Source organism: Anomalospiza imberbis, chromosome 13 (genome assembly GCF_031753505.1).
Source record: "Anomalospiza imberbis isolate Cuckoo-Finch-1a 21T00152 chromosome 13, ASM3175350v1, whole genome shotgun sequence".
Classification (NCBI taxonomy): domain Eukaryota; kingdom Metazoa; phylum Chordata; class Aves; order Passeriformes; family Viduidae; genus Anomalospiza; species Anomalospiza imberbis.
In genome coordinates this window covers 13507910-13534022 of record NC_089693.1, presented here as the reverse complement: position 1 = coordinate 13534022, position 26113 = coordinate 13507910, and the positions used below count along the sequence as shown (strand labels likewise).

At 38.0% G+C, this 26113-nt stretch overlaps 1 protein-coding gene across 8 annotated transcripts in view; it reads right to left on the bottom strand.

Moving 5' to 3' along the window:
* TCF12 (transcription factor 12) overlaps positions 1-25988 on the bottom strand; it is a 162312-nt gene extending 136324 nt beyond the window's left edge. For 3 of the 8 annotated variants that reach the window (XM_068204050.1, XM_068204049.1, XM_068204053.1), the window contains exons 1-3: positions 25853-25988; positions 24712-24812; positions 23869-23941 (exon numbers count right to left, since the gene is read on the bottom strand). In XM_068204050.1, the coding sequence (XP_068060151.1) occupies positions 23869-23941; positions 24712-24786 (148 nt within the window). In that variant the 5' untranslated portion in view covers positions 24787-24812; positions 25853-25988. Of the gene's footprint in view, positions 1-23868; positions 23942-24711; positions 24813-25171; positions 25320-25852 lie in introns of those variants that run through there. The other 5 variants (XM_068204046.1, XM_068204051.1, XM_068204052.1 and 2 more) reach the window with 3 other exon arrangements.
* Positions 25989-26113: the final 125 nt, after the last annotated feature.

Genomic DNA, 26113 nt, shown 5'->3' with positions numbered 1-26113 from the left:
TTGTTTATTTTCTGACTGCCAATCCTTCCCTTCGGGAAGGATTTTTTTGTCCAAGGTTCTCCAAATTTCCATCGTCCTCAATACACTTCCAGTTGCAGTATTTGGCTGTGAATTGTACAAACAATGCATCTCCAGACAATCACTGACGAGGCAGAGCCTGGCAGCAATGGTCAATAGCTGGATCTGATAAGGTCTCCTGGTTTAGGAGACTCCTTCTGATAAGTCATGGTCTTGGCTGTTCCCAACTTTTTGCATTAAAACCAGAGAATCCATCTACTAATCCAGAACACTCATGTTATCCAGGTATGCAGAAAAAGCAAGCACAAAGGTCTTTGAATACACAACCTTTGAGAAATCCTAGCAGCAGAACTCCCTGCATCAAGGAGCTCTGCACTCTTCAGTCTATTTAAGCAGCCTGAATGTGAAGGAATTACTGAAGTGCATAACCAGAATATTAAATACCTCACACTGTCCAGATTCACAGTAAGCCTATCAAATACCAGAGTAACTACTTCAGAGCAAAACTTTTTTGCTGACTACATACCACCAGTAGTACCAACAACAGCAGCATCCACACATTTCCATGCCTAGTTACACACTACTCTAAATGATTTATCACAGCTTGGAGAAAACACTGCCATGGCTGGCAAACATGATCTTCCACCATCACTGCCAGACCCACAGGATGCAGTGACAGACACGGACCTCTTACAACTTCGCCTAATTTTAGGAAGCACTCAAGTACTCAGCCATTTCTGAAAGCCTTAAGTGGACTGGCATTTATTAAAAAACTCACTTGAAATCCTGTCTTATAAAGGATGTCCTTTCTAAGTCTGCAAACAAAAAATACTTGCAGTCACTGTGCTAGAAACATTGCAAACCTCAAACAGAACTTGTAACTTCCTTGTCAATAGATTTCTATTCCATATACACATCTGTAATATGTGGTAGCAAAAGCAGAGAAGAAAAAACAGTGAAATGGTTCTACTGCCAAGAAAACAAATACATCTATTTCTATATATATATACACACATGAACTAAAAATATATTTATAGAAGCTTCCTTTAGGCATTCCAGATCAAGACTCCAGGTTAAAACTAAAAGGTAATAAAATTAAAAGAAAAAAAAATCTTTGACATTTACACGTCATCTTTAAAATGCAGAGGAAGGTATTTTTTTCCTACAGCTACTGCACAGCAAAAATTCACAAAAATATGAGCCAGAGTGTTTCAGCAAATTTTATGTCCATGGTGGCACACTTGCAGTTACCCATGGAGCGTCACCTTCAAAGTCACTTAGTTTAAAATCACTAATTTCTCTGAAAATACTGTGGATTCCAGCGAAGTCCCAATACAGAGTAAAATGGTCTGGGAGGAAGAGTAAGTAAGTAAAGGACAAGGAAGAATAAGATACATACATAAACAAAATGAAAACATTTGCAAAGCACTGATGGAAGTATTTCCTCATAACCAACACATATTCTGTCCTTTGCCCTGCCCAGGGGCTGGGGCTTCCTGGGCACCCCAAAGCTGCAGCTGTGACAGCAGCAGGAGCTGCAGCTCCAGCGCAGGGCTCCATCCCACCCGCAGCACGGCAAGGCAGGCTCCCTCTGCTCACCCAAGCAAGGCTACGCTGTTGGGGTGACAAAAAGGTACAGCAACCTGCATTACTATCTCAAATAGATCTGGTTTTCAAATTAAATAAAATAACATTTTAAAAGTTCAAATACAAAAGCCCACACACAACCTATAACCTACATTTTAATCAAGAATAGAAAGAAAAGAAAATGAGAGCAGATACTACTTGGCTAGATTTAAAGGAAAAGGACAATCCTTTGCAATAGCAGGCTCCATTTCTCAACATGACCATGTTCCAAAAGATTAGATAACAGTATCAGGCAACATCAGACTATTAATGACACAACCCCACAGAATGGAGAAAAGTATTTAAGCATGATATTGACTTTGTAAGATTTAAGATACCAGCACACAAACAGCCGATCCTTTTCTACACATTAACATATTGGTATTAAACACTTGGATTAATGGATTATAAAGGAGTAATACCATAAATTAATTCTGATACATCTCAGCAAAGTTGCTGAAAAAGAAAAGAGAGGGAAAAAAAAAGGGGCGGGGGGGGGAAAATAAGAGATCAGCATTCCAGAAGTATCCCCAGGGGAAAGCAGCAGCCGATCATGGCACACATTACCTCTGCCCCTGGTTCATCCATCTGCTGCACCTCAAGGAATGCCACAGGGGAAGCAAACATGTGGAGCACAGCTAATAACAGCAATTCTGTCCATATTAGAAACTAATTATCACCCTTTCCTATCAGGATCAGTGCTTTCAGAATTATAAGCAATTTACCCTACTAAATGCAGACTGGAATTTAACACTCAATAACTCAATAGCTTATTTTTAAAAAAACCCTGCCGATTTGGACTTAGAGATCATACAAATTATATTTATTTTCCTCTCAACACCGCCTACTTTCTTGCATCTAAAGATTTAAAATTTTGTTGGTGGGGTTTATTTTGCAGTGAAGGGGTGAAGGGAAAAAAACTCTGCCTAAACACAATTCTGTGCATTTAACTCTCAGCTCAATACTGCACAATTACTGTGATTAAGTCTATGTAAATCTATCAAAAAAGACTAACATTTAGTTTGTATTGTATTAGCCATCTTCTGGAAATAACAGCACGAAATCTCATTGCTCCCTAGCAAATATATTACTTTTCATTAAATACACAGACCATAAAACTACAAAATGAGATTAAAAAGCTGTGAATAGCATTTTATGTACTGACCTCACAAATAGAACACAGACTTTCTCCTCAGTCTGTTGTCATTCTACAAAACTAAAAATTAAGAACCTGGAGGATAGTTGAGATCCCTCAGAACTAGGCTGGTCTATAAGAACCTAATTATTTATTTTGAAATGACCAAGTAAACATTTTGATTTAATTGATTTAAAATGTATTTTGTTTTAATTAAGACCACCTATTTGAGGCACTACTTCTGCACATTTTGTAGCACAATCCAAATAACTGAGAAACAGTGAACACCAAGTAAAATCATATTATGAGTGCAAAGACCTGAATAAAGAGCATCAGATATGGATCAAAACATTGTTCTCTCACAAGAATCTCAATTTCTCTTTGTTTTCTATCCATCCATTCCTCAAGCCAAGTACTTTAGCCCTGACCCATGTTTTATCTCACAGCCTACCAAGACCAAATCATCCTCTTCCAAATTCCCTTGAAGCCCGTCCTGCTTAGCCAGCAGGTGCCACTTTTTTGAGAAAGAGAAGGTCAACATTCCCCTAAGGATTTGAGCAAAATGCCTCCTCCAGCAAGCAGTCTGGGATTGGTGCTTGGGTCTGCTCCCTTGGGACTGCACATGCTGGCTCTGCGCCTTGAGGTGGCAATGTCAAGAACTGTTAAGGATTTACAGAGAAGTCTCACGGATTTAAGTGAGTAGCATTCTAACGGAAATCACTCAACTACTTGGTTTGCACCTCTGAACAACACGCATTGATATTACACGTAAAACGTTTTTAGAGGAAAATGAAACATTCCCCAAAATATTTTACTCAAAAGTAATTAGAATTTAGTGCCAAATGCTAAAGAACTGCAATAACAAAGCAGAGCTACTGCTTTTTTTAGTACGCAGACAAATGTAATACCAGTATACATTCATAATACTTATAAAGCTTTATTTTTTGCTAAATAGGGAATAGTCAAGGCTGTATTTATGATCAACTGTATCCTTCAGAATGAAGGGATACAAAGCACAAACCTAATGCAAAACATCAGCAACTTGGCTTAATAAGATTACAGTACAATAAAAGGTGCTCATAAGCATTTTCTATAAATGAAATGTAAAGCCCGATGACTACATACGAGCCGGAAGACCAACCTAAGCTCATAAGGAAGGTATTGTGACAAAGCTTAGTATCTAAAACACCAACAGAAGGGTGTATTTGGTTGAAAATTTCACATCGATTATAAAGCAGCCATGTTACAGTGGCTAGTTTTAGGGTAGTAGTGTTCTAGTTTCTATGATCCATGTAGCAGTTACAAGGCAGATAATACAGAGTTCACCTAGTATATTATTCCTTCCTGCAAATCTCAACTTCCCAAAATAACAGTATATTTACAGTGTAATGGAACTTGGTTGGAAAATTTAAACCACTTTTCCAACAATCTTAAAGAAATCAGTAAAAATATATGTACATTTAACTCATTACACAATAGTTTCTTTTTCAAATGCAGAGAAAAGGGGATATTATGATCTTCTGTGGGAAAAGCAAGCTGTCAGACTGAATAAGTATCAAGAACTATAACCATTAATTAATTAAGTAAAAATAGTCAAGAAATGAAAACCCATCACCCCTGCACTCCAATCACATCTGGCCTCTACCAGTACCCAGAAATAAGTACTACAGTGAATCAAATGGCATCAGGCAAACTTGGTTTTGTTTCCTCATCTTTGCAGTTTTGAGCATGCTTAATCTCATGCCCACTACACACAGACACAGCTATTCCTATATCATCTGTACGCCTTCAGAAAATAATCCTACAGTCCTAGACTAGTAATGAGAGAAATTTCCCTAAACAGATTTGTCAACAGCAATGATAAACAGCATATAAACTGTTCTACCAATATCCTACTTACCTTTTCACCCTTACTAGATTCAGTATCTAAATTTGCATTAAAATAATTGTACAATGGTACTTCAGCATTCAATAAACCATGTTCCTTAGTATGTCACCATGAGCCATTCCCAGGACCAGGGGAAAAATATTTAAGTATAAAATATAGAAGTCAACATCCTTTTACTTCATACCTCGTTGTCTGTCCAATCAAAACCTTAGTAAAGTCAATACCAATCAAAGTCTTTATTTCTGTAAATGACATCTCAAACCACACACACACAGAAAAATTGCATTTTATTTCTAAGAGTTACCAGGAGCTCATTGTGCATGCACAATGCATAGAGTGTGCTGAGGAGGAAGAACTAAAATAAGGATACTCTTACACAAGCCAGTCACCCATTCTTGCCATCATTTACTAAAAATATTTTTTAAAAATTCCTTCTGTTAACTGAAGCACCTAAAAGATTTTTTTCTGTTTATTACAAGGAAAACTCAATTCTGAAAAAAAAAAATCTTTTCATTTGAATCAAAATACATGCAAGCTTTTGAGTAGACATAAGCTTACCACCACATTTCTATTTCTAATAATCCTCATAATAAAAGCAGAGTTTTAAGTAGAGCTCCTTTCTGAGAGAGGATTTTTTTCCTTAAAAACTAACTTAGTTAAAAGCCACAATATAAAACCAAAGGACAAACTTCTTAATCAGTTTGCCCCTCCTAAAGAATATGGATTAATAACAGATATCCAGACATATCCAGGTGAGTCAGAAGATGTGTAAGATAAAAGGAGGGGTTGTTACTGTTGCTTTTTAATAATATGAAGCAACTGACCACCTGTCAGTACCTCCACTGTCAGCACTGGCAGTAGGAAAGGGAATTGATGTTCACACATTCAGCAAGCTCCTACTTCAATATCTACGCTTACCAAGGCACTTCCTTCACTGCAGTGCACCCTGTGTTACCATGACATTTACTTCAAAAGTTTTCCATTCTCAGCTCCAGATATATATTACAGGAAACATTCTTTAAGGACATGCAACATCAAATTTTATTTGAAACAAATGAGCATACAACCCTTCTTAGGACTACCTTCTCTCACTCTATTACTAAGGAGAACAAGAGGAAAGAGCTAAGACAAATCATCAAAATCCCCAAAGAGAAAGTCAAATTAGAAAAGCCAAATACAAAAAGGCCAAAATGTGTCATATCCAGAACAGAAATACTTGAACATATTAAAATAGAGCTCCAGCCTGAAGTCCTAAGTTAGAGGCCTATCGAGAAAAGTGTACTTTGAGCACAGAGCCAGCTCTCTCCTCTGCAATGCACTTCCAGTGTCAGGCCAAATTCACATCCAAAAACCAACAGAGATTTTACAGGCTATGAAAGCACACCTGTTCTGGACTTCTACTTCCCTACAAATAATCTTGTAAAGGAGTGAATAACTACTTAACAAACACAAAAAGGTCAGAGACAACTTCCAAATGGTTGGCATTGCCCCAAGCTGTTACAACAGAGTTATGGATAGGCAGATAACAGTTTCTGAACCTTACTTGGCACACCCCAGAAGACCTTGCCTCCAAACAGGCAAATCCTAACAGCCTCTTTCTGCTCTCCAGCACAGGCTGGCAATAAGCACAGAATGAATTTCACTGCAGAACATAAACCACAACCAAACCCCACCACATGTGCAGTGCTGGCTGTATGCACAAATGGCTCCCAGCCAGCTTGACTCCTATCACTCACAGGCAGGAAGAAAACCAGACAGGCCACTTAAGCAAAGGCTTGTTCACTGTGGGACAGCAACAGAAGATTTATGTGCACAATTGGAGCCATTATGCCAATAACTTCTGTTCACTGACACCCTTTACAGAAATCCTGAAAGGGAAAAGTTACAGCACAGAGATAACTAGAATTCACAACAATAGTCCCAAAATGTCTGAGACTGTGTGAATTCATATACAAAGTGAAGAGTAAAAACTACTAGCAAGTGACTTCAATAGCACAGGACTGTTAAGCCAGCATCCAAATTACATTTCAATAGCAAAATACTGTCATAATGAAGGTAATGACACAACTTTATTATACCAGATATAAAATACTTAGTTTTGCAGGAACTTTACACTGTCAATATTTCCTCTGCAGTCTATAAAGGACTCAAATTAACTGCCCCAAATAAACCAGATATCTAAGTGCTTGACTTACAACACAGCTAGTATCCCTGACACGTTTACTGATCGAAAGCTACATCTTTAACTGAAATAAGAGAAATGCAAATGATCTAAAATCCGGGAAAACTAACAAAGAAAGTACTAACTGAACATACTCCATCAATTCCTTAAGGCCAAAGAAAAAAAGTAATCAAGAATAAAAAATTCAAAAATATGGCCAGATATTCCAGTGCTGACAGAAGTACATCAGGTAGCTCTAGTGCTTTTTCACAGAATCTTCCGAGTTGGAAGGGACCCAAAATGATCATCAAGCCCAATTCTAAAGTGAATGGTCCATATGGGGATCAAACCTGCATTACTGGCATTATGAGCACCATGTTCATTACCACTGCTGCTACAGAACACAACACAAAATTTCACAGGTGTAAGCAATGCTTGATATTAAGTTGGTTGTTAGCTTTGGGTTTTTTTAAAGGAAAACAGAAAATGCATAAAGGAAACCAACAAAGGCACAGAATTTACAAAAGAGGTACAGATATCAAATTCCTATTTTGTCATAATAGTGGCCTGTATTTCCAAAGTTATCAGACTGCTGAGAAATTAAGCCCTTCCCTGTAGTCCTAAATTTTATCTGAATAAGTTCAACAAACCTCCTATGAAGAAATAATATAATTCTCAATAGTATCATTCCAGTTGCACACCAATTAGTCCTATATATGGTATATTTCAAAGATCATTTCCAAAAGGACTGGAAACATAAAATATCTTTCTTTTTTTTAATCTGCCTGCATTCAAATTTAATCCATCATGAGGTTTCCGAGGAAAAATCAGACTAAAAACAACTCAAAAGCCTATTCCCAGCCCCATGAGAATGCAAAGTCTGAAAACACTAAATCTGTCACTGGTTCAGGGGTGATTGCAGACACTGCTGTGCCTCCAACTCACATTTTCAGTTGTACATTTCCAGAAATATGTGTATGTGAGAAGAAACTTTAAGATAAGTGATTTTTAAAAGGAAAAATATTTAAAACTCAACGGTGATTATGACAATCTTGGGATTCTTGAAGACTATCCTTACATTAAATTCAACTGTACTCCAGAACATAGACATTATTCTTAATATTTATGTCCACACACTTTCTTTTTCTCTGCCCACTTTCTTTTCTTGTTCAAGACATCTTCATAAAAAAAAAATTAAAATCACATCACCAGGAACAGTAATGAGAAAGAAAATTACTGAATTGTCCCTGGGCATTTTGTCTATCAACAGATGTTAGAAAGCCTAACTGGAAATCACAACACAGAATACAGCATTCAGGACTGGCATTCCTTTGGTTCATCCCCTACAAATGCCTGCAGCAATCACACACACCTAGAAGCGGCTAACTGTATTAGCCACATGGATGAAATTAAGCCCTGGATAATGAAAATGACCAAATAAAATTTAAAAATAAATGAACTTCAGCTGAACATCCAAATTCAAATCTAGCCCAAGTAAAGCAAGTTTACTGTTTTCCTTGCTATCCAGTAGCAATTACATTAGCAAAGTTTTATCAATGCCATTAATACTTACTAGTAGAAGAAGCAGCACTAACAAACTGCTATAAAACTCAGTAATTCTTTTACACCTCCTCTTTATTTTTGCCTTGGAATTTAAAACTAAGTCCGTTTTAAAAATAATTAATTCAGAAACTGAGAAGTACTCACATCAAGTCCAGAAGAAAGACATCCTCAGCTACCCTAACCAGTTACAAAATCTGGTTGTGGACAAAAGTAATCACATGAGAGTGGACCTGGCCACCTGCTTGAAGGGCCCAAGAGCACATAGTTCTTTCTTTCCCTGCTTCAAAGGTGGATGCTCCCCTTTACAAATGCTGTTGCTCTTAAGATTCGGTTTAAGTTTTTGGATAACACAATCATACCAAAATTAACATGAAAGTTGCCTTCATATTCTGTTTCACTACCACTTAAAGACATATATTCTTCAATATAAAGCTGGAGAAAAAACCTACCTACAATAATAACAGGAATCAAATGTATAATTTCTACATTAGCAAGAATTCAAAAGATAAGAATCTCAAAAGTTTCTTGCACATCAAGCACAAAGCAAATAGCCTTCCCACATTAACAGTTTCAACCAGATAATCTTATGGACTTCCCTGGAAAATATCTCTGCTTCCTGATTTCCTCAGCTTTCTGTGTGTCCCTAAATACTTGCTTCAGTGTAAACATCCTACTTCTCACAAAAGCTGCTGTGAAGTTTAAAAATAAGTACCTCAAATTTCTTGAATTACAAAGAAATGGGAAAACAGACATGAATTTTAAAAAAATAAACAAACAAACAAAAAAAAACCTCTCACAATAAGTATCACATTCAGAAGCTGCTGAAATGAAATCTATAAATTGGGGTCAACATTTAGTTCACCTTCCTAAAAAAATTTTTAATTCCTTAAATTCATTTGCACTCTCTCTCCTTTCAGTGTTTCCTAAAATATTGTTCCCACTAGGTACATCAGAAATTCCATTTAAGATAAAAAGAAGGGATAGCAAAGCTACAATATTTGGATCCTTTGTTTTTATCCCAGCCTGGCTGATTTCATTAGGTTTAGAGGATGTAAAGCAGCTTTTTTTCTCCAAAAGCAAGAACCAAATATAAAACAAGAGTCACAACAGGCTAGTTTTGGAAAATATGGTAGTTGAATTTTGAGGTTCAAAGAATTGTTTGAGGGCCAAGACACTGTTTTTCACTTAAATAGTATTTATTTACAAAATAGGTTTCACTAATCAAATGGAACTGAGACCAAAGCACACCGTTAATATGTGAAGTATTTGTTTTCAAAATATCTGTAGTGCTTGAAGTCTTCCCCTTTGACATGTATTTACTCATCAGTACTTCTTAAACTTACCCTCACATACCAGAATTATGATAGAAAAATCATCTATTTCACAAAAGGCTCCATTTAATGATATACAACTATTTTTATGACAGAAGAAGCAAACAAGTTAAAAAGCACTTCAGGGGAAGTAGAAATTATTGTTTTGAAACTAAGTTCTTCATGATCGTTAGGTTAAATCAAATTTTTCTCCCAACTTCAAGACACACTCTGTTGTTGCACAATCAGCTTTTCCATTGCTGTTAGAGCATAGGTTCTGTCTATAACAACACAAATGATATTTTTTAAGTACTCAGAATCCAGATCAGCCACATTTAACACAGCTACATCTCTTGTTTCAGTCAGAGTAGGTTTTGTCAAAAAAACCACTTGATTACTGAATCTTTTTAGACGACTTGTTACCATATCCATGATTATTAGATCATGGCCATAGGCTAGACACTGGTACATATATCCAGCTGTCAAAGTGAATTTAATCCATTAAATACAAAGGATAGCTATGGACAGGGTTGTTTTCTGTTTACGTATAAGGAAACCTTTTTAGACCAGAAATTTTCTTCCTTGAAGAAATTTAAGACAAATGTATCTATCTGTGTTTTCTTATTTGGATAAGATTCCAATAAAATTTACTGAAATTAGATGCATATGTAATCTGTGAAGGTGTGCTGAAACAGTTTCTGTAATGCTGATATGAGTCCCAGACTGAAATTTGCATTTCCACATTTTTAAATAACAGAGTTTTCATTTAAGAAGCTGTATGGTAGACACAGCAAGAACTGAATTGAAAAAGAAAAACCCCAAAATTTGATCAATGTAAGTAAAAGATTGAATTAAACAAGCAGAGACATCAAACTAAATACAAAAGTAGGGAGTGCATATTGACACTGAAAACAGTGCAAGCTAATTTAACTCTGCTTAGGTCATATGAGGTTATTGATATTAACCCATTCCAAGACTACCATTTACATTAACTGAGTGAGTTCAAAAACACTTCTTGTCTGTTCTACAGTGTAAACACTAACCCTCGTTTTACAGCTGAGGAAATCAGAAAATAGAAAAGGAAAAGAAAGGCAGTTCCTCAATGATGTAGCAAAACAGGAACAGAAATTTTGTCTCTTTGTTATATCCTTCAAAACTCAAGAATATCTTCTCTTCACTGTGCAATGATGCAATCTTGACAAAAGCTTTTAATGGAGATAAAACGCCTGCTTTAACTTATTACAAAATTTTACAATTTTGCAAAAATAACAGCACTAAGTAGAAAGTGATTAATAATATTTCCTAGGACTTTGCTATTCCTAGTGAATTTTTAGATATGAATTAAGAGTTATTTAGACAAAAAAAAAATCTAATTTCAAGAATTATGTATTTTGTTCATTATTCAGTATCCCATGTTCCTATAATTTAACAGATCGAATAAAACAATAGCATAGATTATAAAACCACAGAATATTGAAAAGCAGTTAATATTTCAATATGGAAGCTTTTTATATGAATTAAATGATCTCTGCATTTTATTCAAGGATTAGTCACACAAGTATAAAACTATTTCAGAATTCGAATTTAAAAAGATAAATACCTAACTCCTCATACTAAACTCATTTAAAATGCTATCTTTGTTAAGCCTGACAAAATCAGGCCAGTATTTATACACACTTACATATTCAGAACACAATGAGCTTATCTCAATGTATGCCAGCGACCCTACTGCCACAATCCCAAAAACAGCGCCTACTCAATCAGTACTGACTCAAAGGCTAAAAGGACACATAAATAGAACATTTGTTGGAGCTGTGAAAGATCTTTTATTCCCAAACGTGACTTGAGACCAACTGGCACAACAGTCAGAAGATACTTGGGTTGTTAATGCTATGTTCGTTCCCAAGGATAGCTGCAGAGCTTTAGGACGCACGTCTGCTGAGGCGGCATTAAATTTGCTTAAGAGGGGAAAACAACAACAAGCAGACACCTTGCAGAGTCTGATTCCCTCGGTTCATACTCTCCTTGTGATCAATGCTGACCTCTCCCTGGTACAGTATCTGGTCCCCATGCCAAGGTCACTCACACCACAACTTGTCTGTGCAGGTTAGGCAAACACGTGTAGAAACTGTAAGTAACAAGTCCTGGCTGAACTGCTTAGAGCAGCAGCTCAGCGACGCTTCCCAAGGCCAAGCCAACTGGAGCTGTGCTGCTTTCCTGCGCTGACAAAGGGACAAGGCCAGGCAGGGACTGAAAAACAAGACCCAAGCTAAGGATCTCTAGTATGGCACATGCATACATCTGCTGCAGCAGGCAGAAAGTTCTTTTCAAGTACAAATAAAGTATTCATTATCTCATTATTCCTTAATTTCACTTGGAAGGAGAAAGAAGAATTAAGTGTTTGCTTAATTCTCACTTTTATCTATTTCAGAAAAAGTGGAAGAGATAAAGACTATGTTACATAAACAGATTTAAAGGATGGAGAAAGCTAAATGGATAACTTCAGAACTCATCTCATCTAGAGGCTCTTTCAGTAAAAAATAAATACTTACACATGGAAGTCCCAGTCCACATAAAATATGTTGTACAGTGTTAATCACATTGTCTCCAAACTTTAAAAAAATCCTTTTTTTTTCAATTCTTCAGATTTAATTTTTTTTATCTTCTTAAATAAGCAAAAAATTAATCAACTCCATCCTGACAGCACACGTAGAAATGGATATTACGGCTGCCTAGAGTGTCTGTACTCTAAAAATTGTCTCTGATTTCTCACATTTCATCTTGATGAAAAACCTCACATATAAAAAACTATATTATCTGATGTGACACAAGAAATTCATCGCTTTTTCATAATTTGAAAACAATTAACATTTGGTAACTACAATCTGAGGAGGAAGTATTTATATACAAAGATAGAGCCGAGTTTGCTGGAAAAGGGATCCTATGTAAAGTATATTTTCCAAATAAATACAGAACTTTACATCTCTGCAAGTGATTTTCCCCCATTAGTGTCAGATTTATATGGTAGCAAGACAACCATTTTACTTACAAAAATGTGAATTAGAAAAGGATGATGAATGAAGCAGTGCATTTTCCCAACTGTTTTGTACTACCCAAAATTATGGAGGAAATCTTCAAAAAATATTTCTTCCAGGTACAAAAAGGGACAAGTACTGTAGGAAACTCAGTGATACTTTGGCAATAAACACTGGTTAGCTGTTAGAACCATTCAATCTCTAAGTGCATTCAAGCTAAGTATGTTAAATACACAAAAAGTTCACAGAGTAAGATTTTAAAAAGCTGTAGCTTTATGAACATTGGATTCAACCAACCAAAGAAGCAAATAATGTATTTCAAGGAAATCTCTGCTTCCCGCTCTTTTTACTCCGCCATGTGCTAATACTGACAAGGTACTTTCAGATCAATGCACCAAGCACTTCAGGAGATGCAAGAGCTCTGCCAGGAATCCTGCCTTCAGAAGGACTTTCATTGCTATGGCAACAGCATGTTCTCCAGGATCCAATTCAGAGACAACCTGTGACACACTCGTGAGAGATGGCCAAACTCCGGCAGAGTGCTCGCTGCAGCACAAGTGGCACTGTCACACACATGCCAGTTAGCACTTGCAGGAATGTACGGTACAAAGCAGGGGGGTTTTATGATAGTTCAGTTAAGTTTCCTGCTTATAAACTGGTGCACCTGGGAAAAAAATTACCATTCACCTTATTAAACAAATTTAGACTATTCAAAGGCCAAAAAGTACATTATCATTAGCATAGAATACAAATCGCATTACACATCATCTCCTATATTCAGGCTTTTACCCCTTTTCTGGTCCCAAATTCCCCTAACGGGATGAGGATAAAGGAAAAGGGAAGGGTTAGTACATAGCAAAGAAGCAAATTATTGAAACAATTACTCAGTACTCAACAAGTATCTTGAAATAAAGTGAGTTTAATGAGTATAACACACACACACAGCTACGAACTCTGGTTTTACTACATCGCTCTACTAAAAACACCCAAGCAATCTCTTACAATGCTTCACCTTCTACCCAGAAATGAATTCACAAAAACACCCTTGACATCTTGAGATTTAATCACCAAACATGCCGTGTTTTAGGCATCCCTTATACATCACTCTTACACTTGTGAGAATTTGTATACTACTACACAGGGACTAGCCAGTAATCCAGGCCATTAAAAACCACTAGAAGGAAATTTAAGTTATTTACCATTTCTGCATTTTCATTACGTTCATTTTCAAAAACTAAGGTAACAGTTACATACATTTTGTCTGCATAAACAGACAAAACCCTGCCTGTTGTTGCTCACCTAAGTTCATTCACCCCAGATGATCAGATCTATCTTTCCCATGCACAATGAAGATTACAAATGGCTGCACTCTCTATGTTTCTGACAATTCCTAAAATTGTTTAGCCCCTTTTAAGACTCCTTCTGGTTGAACTGTACAGCACTTCCGTCCTGAAGGCCTGGTAAGACTGTTGGGTGTATGTGCTGGAGAAGATACGGTCTTGCATTCTTTAAATCCACTCACTTCCTTCTTTTGAAGTATCAGGCATTATCTGACATGCTTTGAAAGTAGTAATATTGCAGATTGTCAAAAAAATATTGCGGATGAACTAATAAAATTAACAACTGAAAGAGGAAGAAATATATGCAAATCCAAATAAAACACAAACTAAAATGCCTGTTTGGGAGGTTTTTTAGGCTTTTGTATTGAGTTTTTTTGTTTGTATTTTTGGTGTTGTTGTTTTGGTTTTGTTTGGGTATTTTTGGGGGGAGTTTTTTAATTGAGGAGCTTTTGAATTCAACATCTTACAAATACTCACAAGTATCTAATTCAGATGTCCCGCTCATAAGTAGTATTGACAAACTTTATGCTCCACTTTTTGGTGTGCTTACTTCTGTCCTCTGGCAAGGGAATATGATATCAGAGATATTTTCAAGGTTACCAAAATAAAAGTATTGCACAGAGCAGAGAACACATGCCAGACATGACATTCATTTATACACGAATTGCCAGAAATGTGCATTTGTTTTATAAAATCCAGCTAAGGGAAAAATTTTTGCATTACCATCCCATTCAATCCCCTTGCACTTAAGCATCACAAGCACTAATCTTGCAAAGACATACTACAAAATACAGCCATTTGAGCTCTACAGTAGTAAGCACCAGACATCATTTTTAGAAATACACAAAAGCTTTTTATTACTCAAAAACTCGGTCATCTTCATTAAATCACCATCTCTTCATAAAAGCCTTGGCTTCATTTAGCATTCAGGAAGATGAAAGAGCAGCTACCCTCCTTGTGGATTACTTCTCTATTACAAGAGAATACTTTGCACGTCAAAAGCAAATACTGAAGGATTAAATGATATTGTAGTTTCCGCTCTTATTTGCAATGGGCAGTGAATAGAATTGCAAAGAAGCAATCAGTGATTATTTTAAGCTGTGTTCTTTTGCAAGGATTATGACTCATGAAGTTGCTGCATAAAGAACTGGAATGGGATAGGTGTCGCACTGGAAATGGTGGAAACAGCACAATATGAAAAATGTTTGTCCTACAAGCAAAGACATCCAATTTAATCATTTCATAGGGTAGCCACAGTTGCTCTTGGGATAACAACCAAGACAATAGTATCTTGCATTCAAGTAAACAAAAAATAAAAATATACACAGTGAATACCATTCTCCTACAGAAGACTAAAAACACCTCTGGATTTTTTGTTTATACTGAATTAAGGGTAAAATACATTTTAAACTCAATTTAATTTAACACACAGAACATGCACATTTATGGTCTGATATTCATTTGCATTTTACCTGCAAAATGTACACAGCTAGAAATAGCCAAATTTGGATTTTGATTAACTAGGTATGTTTTTCTAACAATTAGCTCAGTATACTAATTATTATATTTAAAAAGGAGGAAAAGAATATACCATCTAAAATATAACTTCCACAAAATATGGCTCAGAACACATTTCAACATAAAGCTCCAGCCCAGCCTAACAAGAGTTTGGTTGTGTTACCACTGCTCCAGCAACAGCAAAGATCTCTTCCAGAGACGAGCTAAACACAAAATGTGTCCAACAGGTTTGTTCATGAAAAGCAAAGTAGAAGCGGTTCAGCTTCTTACTAGCACACAACTAACAACCTGATCAAGACACGGAGACACCACCGGCTCTGGAACTACAACTGGAACAAAAAGAAACCCAACAAAATCTGCTACCAAAACAAAGCAAACTTGAGTAGCGTAACAAATACCTCACATGCTTACAAAAAACAATATAGGCAACCTCTGCAGAAGATCAGGAGCAAGAAATCCACTGCAATAAACAAAAGTTATTTCTAGAAGAAAAATAAATCTGAAATTGTCAACTATGTAAAAAAAAAAAACTTATTTCCCATGTAGCAATAAATTGCTGCTGTAACAAAAATGTACACTTTTGGACCATCTTTTAAATGCATTTCCATAGCCCTACTATGAAAAGGTACAACTTGTCTGTCCAAGATAAACTTTCCTTAGTTTTATGCTGTTTTTACTACCATTTACAGAGAGCATTTGTCAGGATCACAAAGTAAACACTTTTAGTCAAGTCTTTTTCACCGCACCCCCATTCCAAATACTAACTTTTAACACAGCAGCAAAAATTATTTTGGTGTGGTCAAGCAAGATTTTTCTGCATTACACTGGTTAGAATGTGAAGTTTATGTATTTTAAACCAATTTCAGCCCTTTACTTAAAAAAAAAAAAAAAAAAATCACATATCTAGTATACAAGAATCTAACAAAGTCCTGAAGATTGATTGGGTGTTTTTTAGCCTGATTATCCTCTGAAAACAGTGAGATATTATAAATATAACAAAAGCTACTCTTTCAGATCATTCTTGGTATTCAGTTAACATCTTCACCAAAGAAGTACGTCCTTTATGTTTTTGAATGTTGTGTTTACAAACACAGTTTTGTTTTACAGATGAAAAAACAAGGCATTCATTCAAAACATTAAAAAAAATATCATTATCTCATCTTAGAGTCATAATAGAAAAAATAAAAACAAACAACTTTGCCCCTACAACCACTAGTAAATAATGCATTGCAGTATTTAAAAAGTCCATCAAGTACCACAAAGTACCTCCAAATCATCAGGTTGAGGTATGCAATAGAACTGAGGACTGCTAAATTTTCAAATTAATTAAAGATAAACAAAAAGCAAACAAAACCCACAAAATGCAGGAGTGTCCATTACAATATAATCTAGGAAAAAAGAAACCCTCAGATATTAAAAATAAAATTCCTATCCTTAAAATGACATTTTTTCCTGCCTTTTCCTATAACTTTTAATAACCAAAAGTGATGAAGGTGAATACACGATTTAAAACTAATTATGCATATTCAATAACAATCTCCAAATAATTCACATGCAAAAGAAAATACTGCCTTTGCTTATTTCTTTCTTTATTTAAAATCTGGTGACTTCCTCACAGGAGAATGTACAAAACCAATCAAGTTTTGTTACATTTTTCTGAAGAAGTGCTAACACATTGAACTAGATAATGCCTGCGAAAAAAGGTTTTCAGAGAAGCTATTTTATTTCATGAGGTCATTTATTGAAACTGAATTTTCAAGTATGAAAATTAGTATTTATTTTGAAGTAAATTTAAGATAGAAGACTTATTTATTATATCCCATAGATCACATCTGGCTCCATGGGTATTTTGATAAATTTTATGCAATGCTAATATTAAATGCTAATGCTATTTCCCTGAAAACATAAACCTTCCACAATAGAGTAACAAGCAGAACTGCAGCTCCATGGTCAAGAGAGGTCAGTTCAAGAAGCCTAGCAAACTATTTCAGTTTATGTGCAGCTTTGATTTTAAAAAGTCTCCACAAACTTCAGTCTTACTAAATGGTATGGTATTATATTACTGCCTTAAACAACCTTCTCTTCATAAATACACACAATGTTCAGCCCTGAAAAGATTACACTATACCTTTAGCAATTTCAGGAAAATATAGTTTACCAAGTTAATAGTAGAGTACAGGGCAGATTAACAGAAACTCAGATAATGGTATCTGCAGGCTCAGCTATGGATAAAGTAGAATTACCTGAGACAAACAGCTGTCACAGCAACTTGACAGCAAAACAACTAAGGGGTTAAATCCTCTTTGTGTGACAGCTGGAAAGAAGTGAGGGGAAGGGGAACTTTGGCAAGCATGTATGAATGATTAGCTTTTAACATGAAATTCCTTTGCTAAAGATCAAAAAGAGACCATAAACAAATAAACCCAAAAAAACACTAAAACTTTGCAAAAGCTGCAGACACTAAAGTTTTACAGGGAGAGATTACAAGCTCAGCTGACATTAAAGGACATAGAACTACATAAGAATCCCATTCATACTGCTCTTCCCCCTCTTTACTCAAACCCTTAGTCCTCACATTTCCGTTTCTATCAAATCTTCTGTCTGGATAAATACAAAATTTCAAATCATATTCCTTCCACATGCCATTAAGACCACTCTCCAAAGCATCTGAATATTCCTCATCACTTACAGTAGATCAGAAAAATTTGGCAGGGCACAGAGTCACTGGCTGAAGGGACGCTGCTGGTGGTAATCCCATCCTTAGATCCACATCAGGAAAGAACAAGGCACTACTGCAATCCCAGATCTTCTGAAGCCACTCAGAAATAACATTGCAAAGATCTTCCTTGTATCCCAAAGCAGTAATATTTATATGGGGATTGGAGGTTGCATGCTGTGCCCGTAACACAATGACCACACTGCTGCTCTCATCTAAGGAAAAAGTTGCTGGAAATACAGGATTAACTTTTTGAAAGTATGTTTTCTACATGCAAACACAGCAAAACTCAGTTTCCCTTACTAATGGTGTCAAATATATCTCTAAACAGAAGACAGACCAGCACAAAATTCTCAGATGTTCTATTTGGAAAACAGCAAAGAATTTCTGACCAAGTGTCATGAGGTTCATACCATCATCTTTCAAAACCAAAGTCAACAGCAATGAACAATGGTCTAACACCTATTTCTATCCAAGCTAGATTCAGAACACTGAGCTGTTTTAGTAACTCTCCCTTTTTCCTCAATCCCCATATGACCACAAACATCTTGTAATACACTGCTTCAAAGCTGGGTTGTCAGTTCTCTCTACTTATCCAACATTTTTTCCCCTTCTCTTTCTTAAACAGGAGTATGGAAGCTGTATCACACAGGAATATACACTATACTTCTCAAGGCTTTTCATGGCATGCCTGGTAATTTATCTTTCCCAAGGCAAAGAATGGTAGGAGGAAACGAGACAGCAGCAGTGAGACAGGGGCTGCCAACAGGCAACCTGCAGAGTCATGAGTTTACTGGCTCTGCATCACCCTTCAGGTTTCTAAATGCAACAGGTGAGAGATCCAGGCTGAAATCTTGATCTCACTTGCATTTGGCCCATTTGAAGAGTAATCCATGGATCTCCTCTACAAAAAAAATACAAGGTAAAGAAGCCACAGATACCCTCCTACTTTCAAGCACAAGGCTTCTTCAACTCTCCTAAAGCTCTTCAGGAGAGGACAGAATTTAGCACTCCTCAAACCAAAGATGAAATACCAGGTTACCAAGTCTGCTGGTTCACCTTTAATGAAGGTATTAGCTTTAATGAAGCTAATTTTTTTAATTAAAAAATTTTAAAAAGCTACACTGCTGCATGATGTAATGTTTAACAGGCCACTCCAGATTTCCAGCATTTAAGACACAGTAAGAGTGTCTTTTCTCTTCAGCAACTGCATAGATCAATGAACAGCGTATCTAAACCATTGTTCATCCAGGTAACTCTCCCAAATTCTTTTTTTTTTTTTTTTTAATTTGCAAGGGTTTTTTTTTGTTTCTTTTACAAGGATCTGCTGATGGAAAATTGAAAAGGAAATAAGAGTTCACAGGATTGACAAAGTCAGGTTTTGTTAATTTTGGAAACACTGGTAACTTAAGAGACCTGCTCAAGAATTGCCATTGTACCCATTCTCAAGACACATGGCCCTAATTTAGGGACACTCGGTTTAATGGCAGGCTATCAACTTAAATGGTCTTTGCATCAAGTCACTAATTAGCAGACTATCCCAGTCCAGTGCCCCCCTTACAAACTCAGTACATTAGTAGAGACAAGTGGAAAGGGCAGCCTGTCTCTTGAGTTTGTATAAAAGGGACCAAACCAATACAAACAGATATCTAAACAGATACATTCAGAAGTTTTTACATGTATGAGGAATGTCTGGGTACACCCAAGATTTGTGCCCAAAGCTCTTCCCATCCAAATGTGCATACTTATTCTTCATGAAATTCAGAAGAATCTTACAGGCAAGAGAGGTATCATATTTTGACAACTTAGCTTCTAAACTGTACCTCTCACTTTAAACTCTTATCCCTCTTTTCTGCTATACATCCACAATATCTTACTTCATCTCTTTGACTGATACCTCACTGATACATGTGCACAGCCACATGTAAAAATAATAAATAATGCTATTAGTACACTGAAAAGGTACTAAATTGAAAATGGCAGGCCACAGAAAAATACTGCCTCAGAGTTATTCTTCTTTGCAAAAGACAAAAAAAAAAAACCAAAAAGGATTTATTTTAGGGTACCAAACCTGAGATTAAAAAAAAAAAATCAGTTACAGGAAAAACTGAGATTGAGATCAAATCTACTAAAAACCATAGGAAAGCTGCACTACCATTGCCTATGGTGTGCACATGCATATTGTGACTGGTTATTAATGGAATTACTGTAATTAATAAAGGGTGTTGGGCAAAATCAGTAATCATCCAAGTTTGTATTGGCATACGTGTTATGGCTTAGATAACGGCAAAACAAGCAAAATGTCACTGTAAATCACAAACACTACCTTTAGCCACAGTAGTAACAGAAGGTTTAGATTTTATATAAAAATCTAAAAAAAAAAAAAACTACCAGTTTAAAAAGCTCAATGGAACAAACCTCTGACTTTTGGCACCTTCTACTACAGTTTCTGAGACAGAAATGCCTTCATCTTCAGAAGTTGGTTTTGGAGGAGAAAAGACTGACAAGTTCTGTTTTGAACAAGAATTAAGTACAGCAGGTATGACAAGGAATATTTTGTGACTTAACTCACAGGCTTACATTATCAGGTTACTTTTCCAATATGTTTATTTTCACCAGCAGTCTGATCAAGTTATTTGACTTTATCAGCAGCTTACATGACTTACTGTCATAATATACTACGATATATCAGATTAGTTCACTTTTTCATCTGCAGCTTTCATTCATAACTGATTGACCTGTAGAAAGCAAGCCTGCCCCAGCTATCTTGTAATCAAAGCACAATGTTCATCTGTTAATCCAAGACAGCAATTTCTTACAAGTTATAGACCAGTTGTATTAGCTGTTTTATTCATGTAACCCAACTACACGTATATTTCTAAAATATAATCAACAGAAGTCTTGTAGAATGAAAGCAAATCAAGCTTGTTACATCAGGATTAATAATATACACCCCAGTATTTCCAACACTTCACAAAACCATACCTGAAAAACAAACAAAACTTCACCATTCTTTCAGAGCAACTAATTTGCCCTTTTAAACTAGGGACCAGTGGGTAGTAAGGAAAAAGCATCATGAGCATTCCTTCCTTCTAAATCAGATTTCCAAGAAATATACAGTCTTAAGAGCCATGTAGACATACAATTGATCTTCACCTACTTAATGGGGGCCATTAGGCTGAATCTCAAATTACTGACAGGTTGGAGGGGGAGGGGAAGTGTTTGCAGATATTTATTTTAAGTTTAAATGAGAAAGAGGGGGCTTTAAAATAAAAAACAATAAACACAGTCTTACTCCAACTAAAAAAAATAAAGCACTTTCCTTCAGTATGCTTGTAAAAATATCACAAAAATAAAACTGAGCTCAATGGGAAAGATATTAAAGCAAGCTTCACTTCCCTAATTGCCATCAAAACCACTGAAAGTCTCTGTAAGAGGCAGCAACACCCAAAGAAAAAAAGAAGCACTTTTTAGGAATCTGCGCACAGTGTGATTTTCAGTCCTAGACAGCTCAAAGGAATAAATACCTCCTCTTTTCATGTTTCTCTTTAAAAATTGATCTCTGGTCAGTTAAAAAAAAAAAAAAAAAAACACTTAAGTATTGTTTGTCCTGGAAGTTACAAAACACTTGAAATTATAGCAAGACCACCACTTAAATCAAAGTACTTAGGAATTAAATGCCTGTACTTCATCGCTGATCTTGACATAGTTTTTCTACAATACTTAACACTGTCTCAGAACACAACTAATAAAGAAGTTTGTCACCTCTCACTCCTGCAGAGTAATCACCCTAGGTCAAGGCTTAGATCATAACAATACCAGAAATAGGGTATATAATCCACTAAGCGGTACGTTTCTACAACTAGAAACACTTTTAATGAAAACCCATTAATATATACTACTATCATTCAGAGGGGAACTCAGCTGAGGTTGTAGCTTGTCTGACAGTTGTAGTGTTGTACTGAGGATTAGTATTTATAGGAGTATACACCATGTTGGTAAAGAAATTCAAGGAGTCATTTACACTGCTTCTCTTAAAGAAATAACTATTCTGGCATTCTCTCTTTTTCTAAAACATCCAAGGGAAGAAAGGGAAGCATTACCTACAAATAGGGCATGCCACATTACTCAGCAGTGCTCTAAGACCTAAAGTAAAAATGAAAGCTTTATTATTTAACAGAGAATCATTCTACGCATTCAGGAAAAGCAAGGACAAACTGGGATGAGATGCTCAGGTTGTGCCCCCCACAATTAAGTTTTAGGTGCCTGAAGGTCTTTTAAAACAAGCTTCAGGGAAACAATTATCTTAAATATTTGTATTTTTAAAAATTTATGTATTAACTACATCATAAGACAGATTTGCTGTCTTACTATTGCCGTGAACTTAAACTTGATATACTTTCAAAGAGGAAGAGAAAGCCAGTCATTTATTTTAGGAGAAAACCTAACAGACTTCTTCGAGTATGTAACAATTATATTTGCTACATAGTTTCATTACATTAAATGTGAGAGTCTCTGGAAAGTTTGAAAAGTAACTCAATGGAGAAGTCTTAAGATGCTTTTAAAAACAAAAATCCTGGAGTGTTACTAAAATGCAGCGTCATTTGGACTCCCAAAGTACCAGCCCTGACAACCTAAGAGGCTAACAGGGGATGTCACTGCAAAGCTTCAAGCCACTACTTCACTCCTCTACTGGCATTCTAAACATTTATTTTCATCAACTAAAACACAAACATCCCTTTGTTGTATCCATAAGATCAAAAATATCATTTCACCGTATTCAAACAAGATGAACCTACATAAAAAGTTTTATCAAAAACTTACTTTGGTTTCTCTTTTGTAATAAGTAATAAATATTCCCTTTAGGGAATGACACAAAGCATCTGTTTTAAAATTGCACTTACTTCCTATTACAGCCTTAGCTTAAAGGTCTCTGACACAGCTATAAGGTGGACTCTGTGATAATGTGATAATACATTGAAGCCACAAAACACATGCAACATGTAAATATACAGTTACTTGCTTTCCAGATGCATGGATAAAATTTCAACATAAGAAAATTCTAGTTGCCAAATCTTTGAGAGCTACACAGTACTAGAAAATTGTATTAAACTCACATTTTCCTTAAGTACTGCATTTAAAAATAGCATGTCCTTGAGTCAGGAGTATTTAACTATTTGGCATTTTACAGAAGGTTTCTCCCTTCATACAGAGGGGCTAGGAAATTCTTCAACTGAACAGCTAGATTTGATTTTCTCAAACAAAAACAACACAGTCATTCATTTTTAGTACAGCAAATACACAACTTCCATGTTACTATGGCTAGAGACATTCAACACTTCACAGTACTGTAGCTAATAGTCTAAGACAGAGAGGAAAGCCAAGGTTAAAGTTACCAAAATGCACTATAAAGATCAAAACAGCACATCTCTAACTGATCTGAATATCTTATGAGAATATGCACAAATGAAAGACTACAATACTCTGAGAACATGGAGACTATGCTGAAACATTAAGACCCAGTGAGATGAACATTATGTATCTCGGATGCATCCTACCTGATCCACTGAACTGGCTGCTTCCTAGTGTAGTTGGTCTGGTTTTTCCACTATTTACAGGTGGGGAAAACATCTGCAAAACAAGAAAAGAAAAAGACATGTTTTAGTTGGCTTTGAAAGTCTGAATTATTAATGTAAACAGAAAAAAGGTTATTAGGAAACAATTTTTTTCTATTTCTGCTTGAAAACAAACAGAATGCAAGATGCATGTTTAGACACACAAAACCAATAAGCTGAAGTACTCCTCGCAATTTATTTATACATGAACATCACTTAAAACTAAAAGGACATTTACTACTACTGGGACTATTTCAAATAGTTACACGACTTACATTTTTTACTCAAATTATATTTCTTCCTGATCCACAAGTATAAAGTCACTGCACAAAGACAGCATTTAAGATGCAGTAGTTTTCTATCATATTTATAAATCAAGAGCCTTTTTGGTACGTTAAAAGCAACACACAGAAAATACCTACAATTTTGTTAGCCAAGACCATCAATTAATAACTTTTTTTATTTGTGGGAAGTAATTTTTCTTTTGTTTAAATAAGGAGAAAAAAAAAAATACACCCAGAAGCCAAGGTACCAGTGCCACACACCGGCTTAACCAACGTTAATTATTAGATTATGCCACCACTGGGTCAGCCTGATTTTAACCAGTTAAACCAATTGACCCAGCTGGTATTACAGTATTAAATCTGGAAGTCTAGACATTACATCAAAGTTCAGGTGTCCAACTTGGCTGAGGCAGACCCAGCCAAGCCCTGCACGCTGCTGCCCCTGCTCCTGACTTCGCACGACCACGGAGAAGTCATGAGAAGACCTCAGAGAATATCCTACCGCACTGAAGTCCAGCAAGTCGCTCAATTCCTTGTCAGTTCCTATAGCGGCCATCCTCTGCTGCTGGGAATTCATCTTCCTCCGCTCCTCCGATCACCTTTCTAGAGCACAGGGAGAGAGGCACAGGCGGCACTTCACGGCGCGAACCCGGCCCCGGCCAAGAGGGGCCTCTGGTACCTGCACCGCTGGGGCGGGGTGGAGACTCCCGGGGGAGCCTCGCTCGGCCGGGCGGGCTGAGGGAACCGGCAGCAGCAGCTTCCCCGAACTAACCAACTCTCTTCAAGTTTCCTCAGGCTCCCTCCTCTCCCTCATTCCACTTCTCTCCCAGCCTCGAGCAAGGCACGGTCACGCCGCAGAAGGGCGGCCGACAGGAATTAAGTCCCCCCCAGGCAAGAGAAAGCAAATAAACAGCCGCGGCCCGGCGAGGTCCGGAGAATTAGCGAGAGATTAAGTGACTCACTGTCCCCGCAACAATGGGGCTGACGAGCGGGGCCGGACGGGCCTCAGCAGAGCCATCTCTGCCCCGGCATTATCGCCCACCGCCGGTGCCGGCTCCCCCTCCCCCTCTCTCCCGACCCACCCACCGGGGGCCGCGGCCGCCGCTCCACGCTCGGGACCGCGGCGGGCCGGGAGCCGCCCCCGCGCGCCGCACGCGCACACGCGGGACCGGGCGCGCGCGCCACCGGCGGGAGGGTGGCGGGGGGGGGGAGCTGGAATGCGCGTGCGGCGGCGGGGACGGGAGGGGCCCGCGCCTTCCCTTGTGCCGGCGGGCGCCGCGGGGGAGCCGCCGCGGCCCCGTGCCCCGGCAAGTTTCGGAGCCGCCCGGTCCTTTATGAGCACGGGCAGCCGCCGAGCGCCGCCCGCGGGGATTCGCTCCTGCCCGCGGTCCGCGGCCCGGAGACCCCGCACGCCCGCCCGCCCCGCCACCCGCGCGGCCGGCCCCGGCTGCCGCCCCTCGGGTTCCCCGGCGGAGCCTCCGCCTCCCCCGCGGTCTCCCCGCCGCCGCCCCGGGCAGCCCCACTCCCTCCCGCGCGCCCGCGGCCCCGTCCCCTCACCGCCGCCTCTGCCCCTGCGAGCGCCCGGCCGCCGCTTCCCTCCCCCCGCCGCTCTCTCCCAACTTCTCGCGGCCGCCCGCACTTACCCGCTGCCCCTGTATGCTCCGGTGACCAGGACCGGGCCGGCGGCGGCGTGCGGGCCGCGGGCTGGGTGGGAGGCGACGAGCCGAGCGCTCCCCCCCCGCTGGAAGGAACTTGTGGGTTCCCTCAGGCGGACATTTTTTTGCTTACAGAGCCTCAGCACCACGTTCACGGCTCCGGCTCCGTATCCCTCCGCGTCGAGCGCCGCCGCCTTAACCCTTGTCGCGCCGCGCCGCTCCCGGCCGGGGCGGGCGGGGATCCACAGA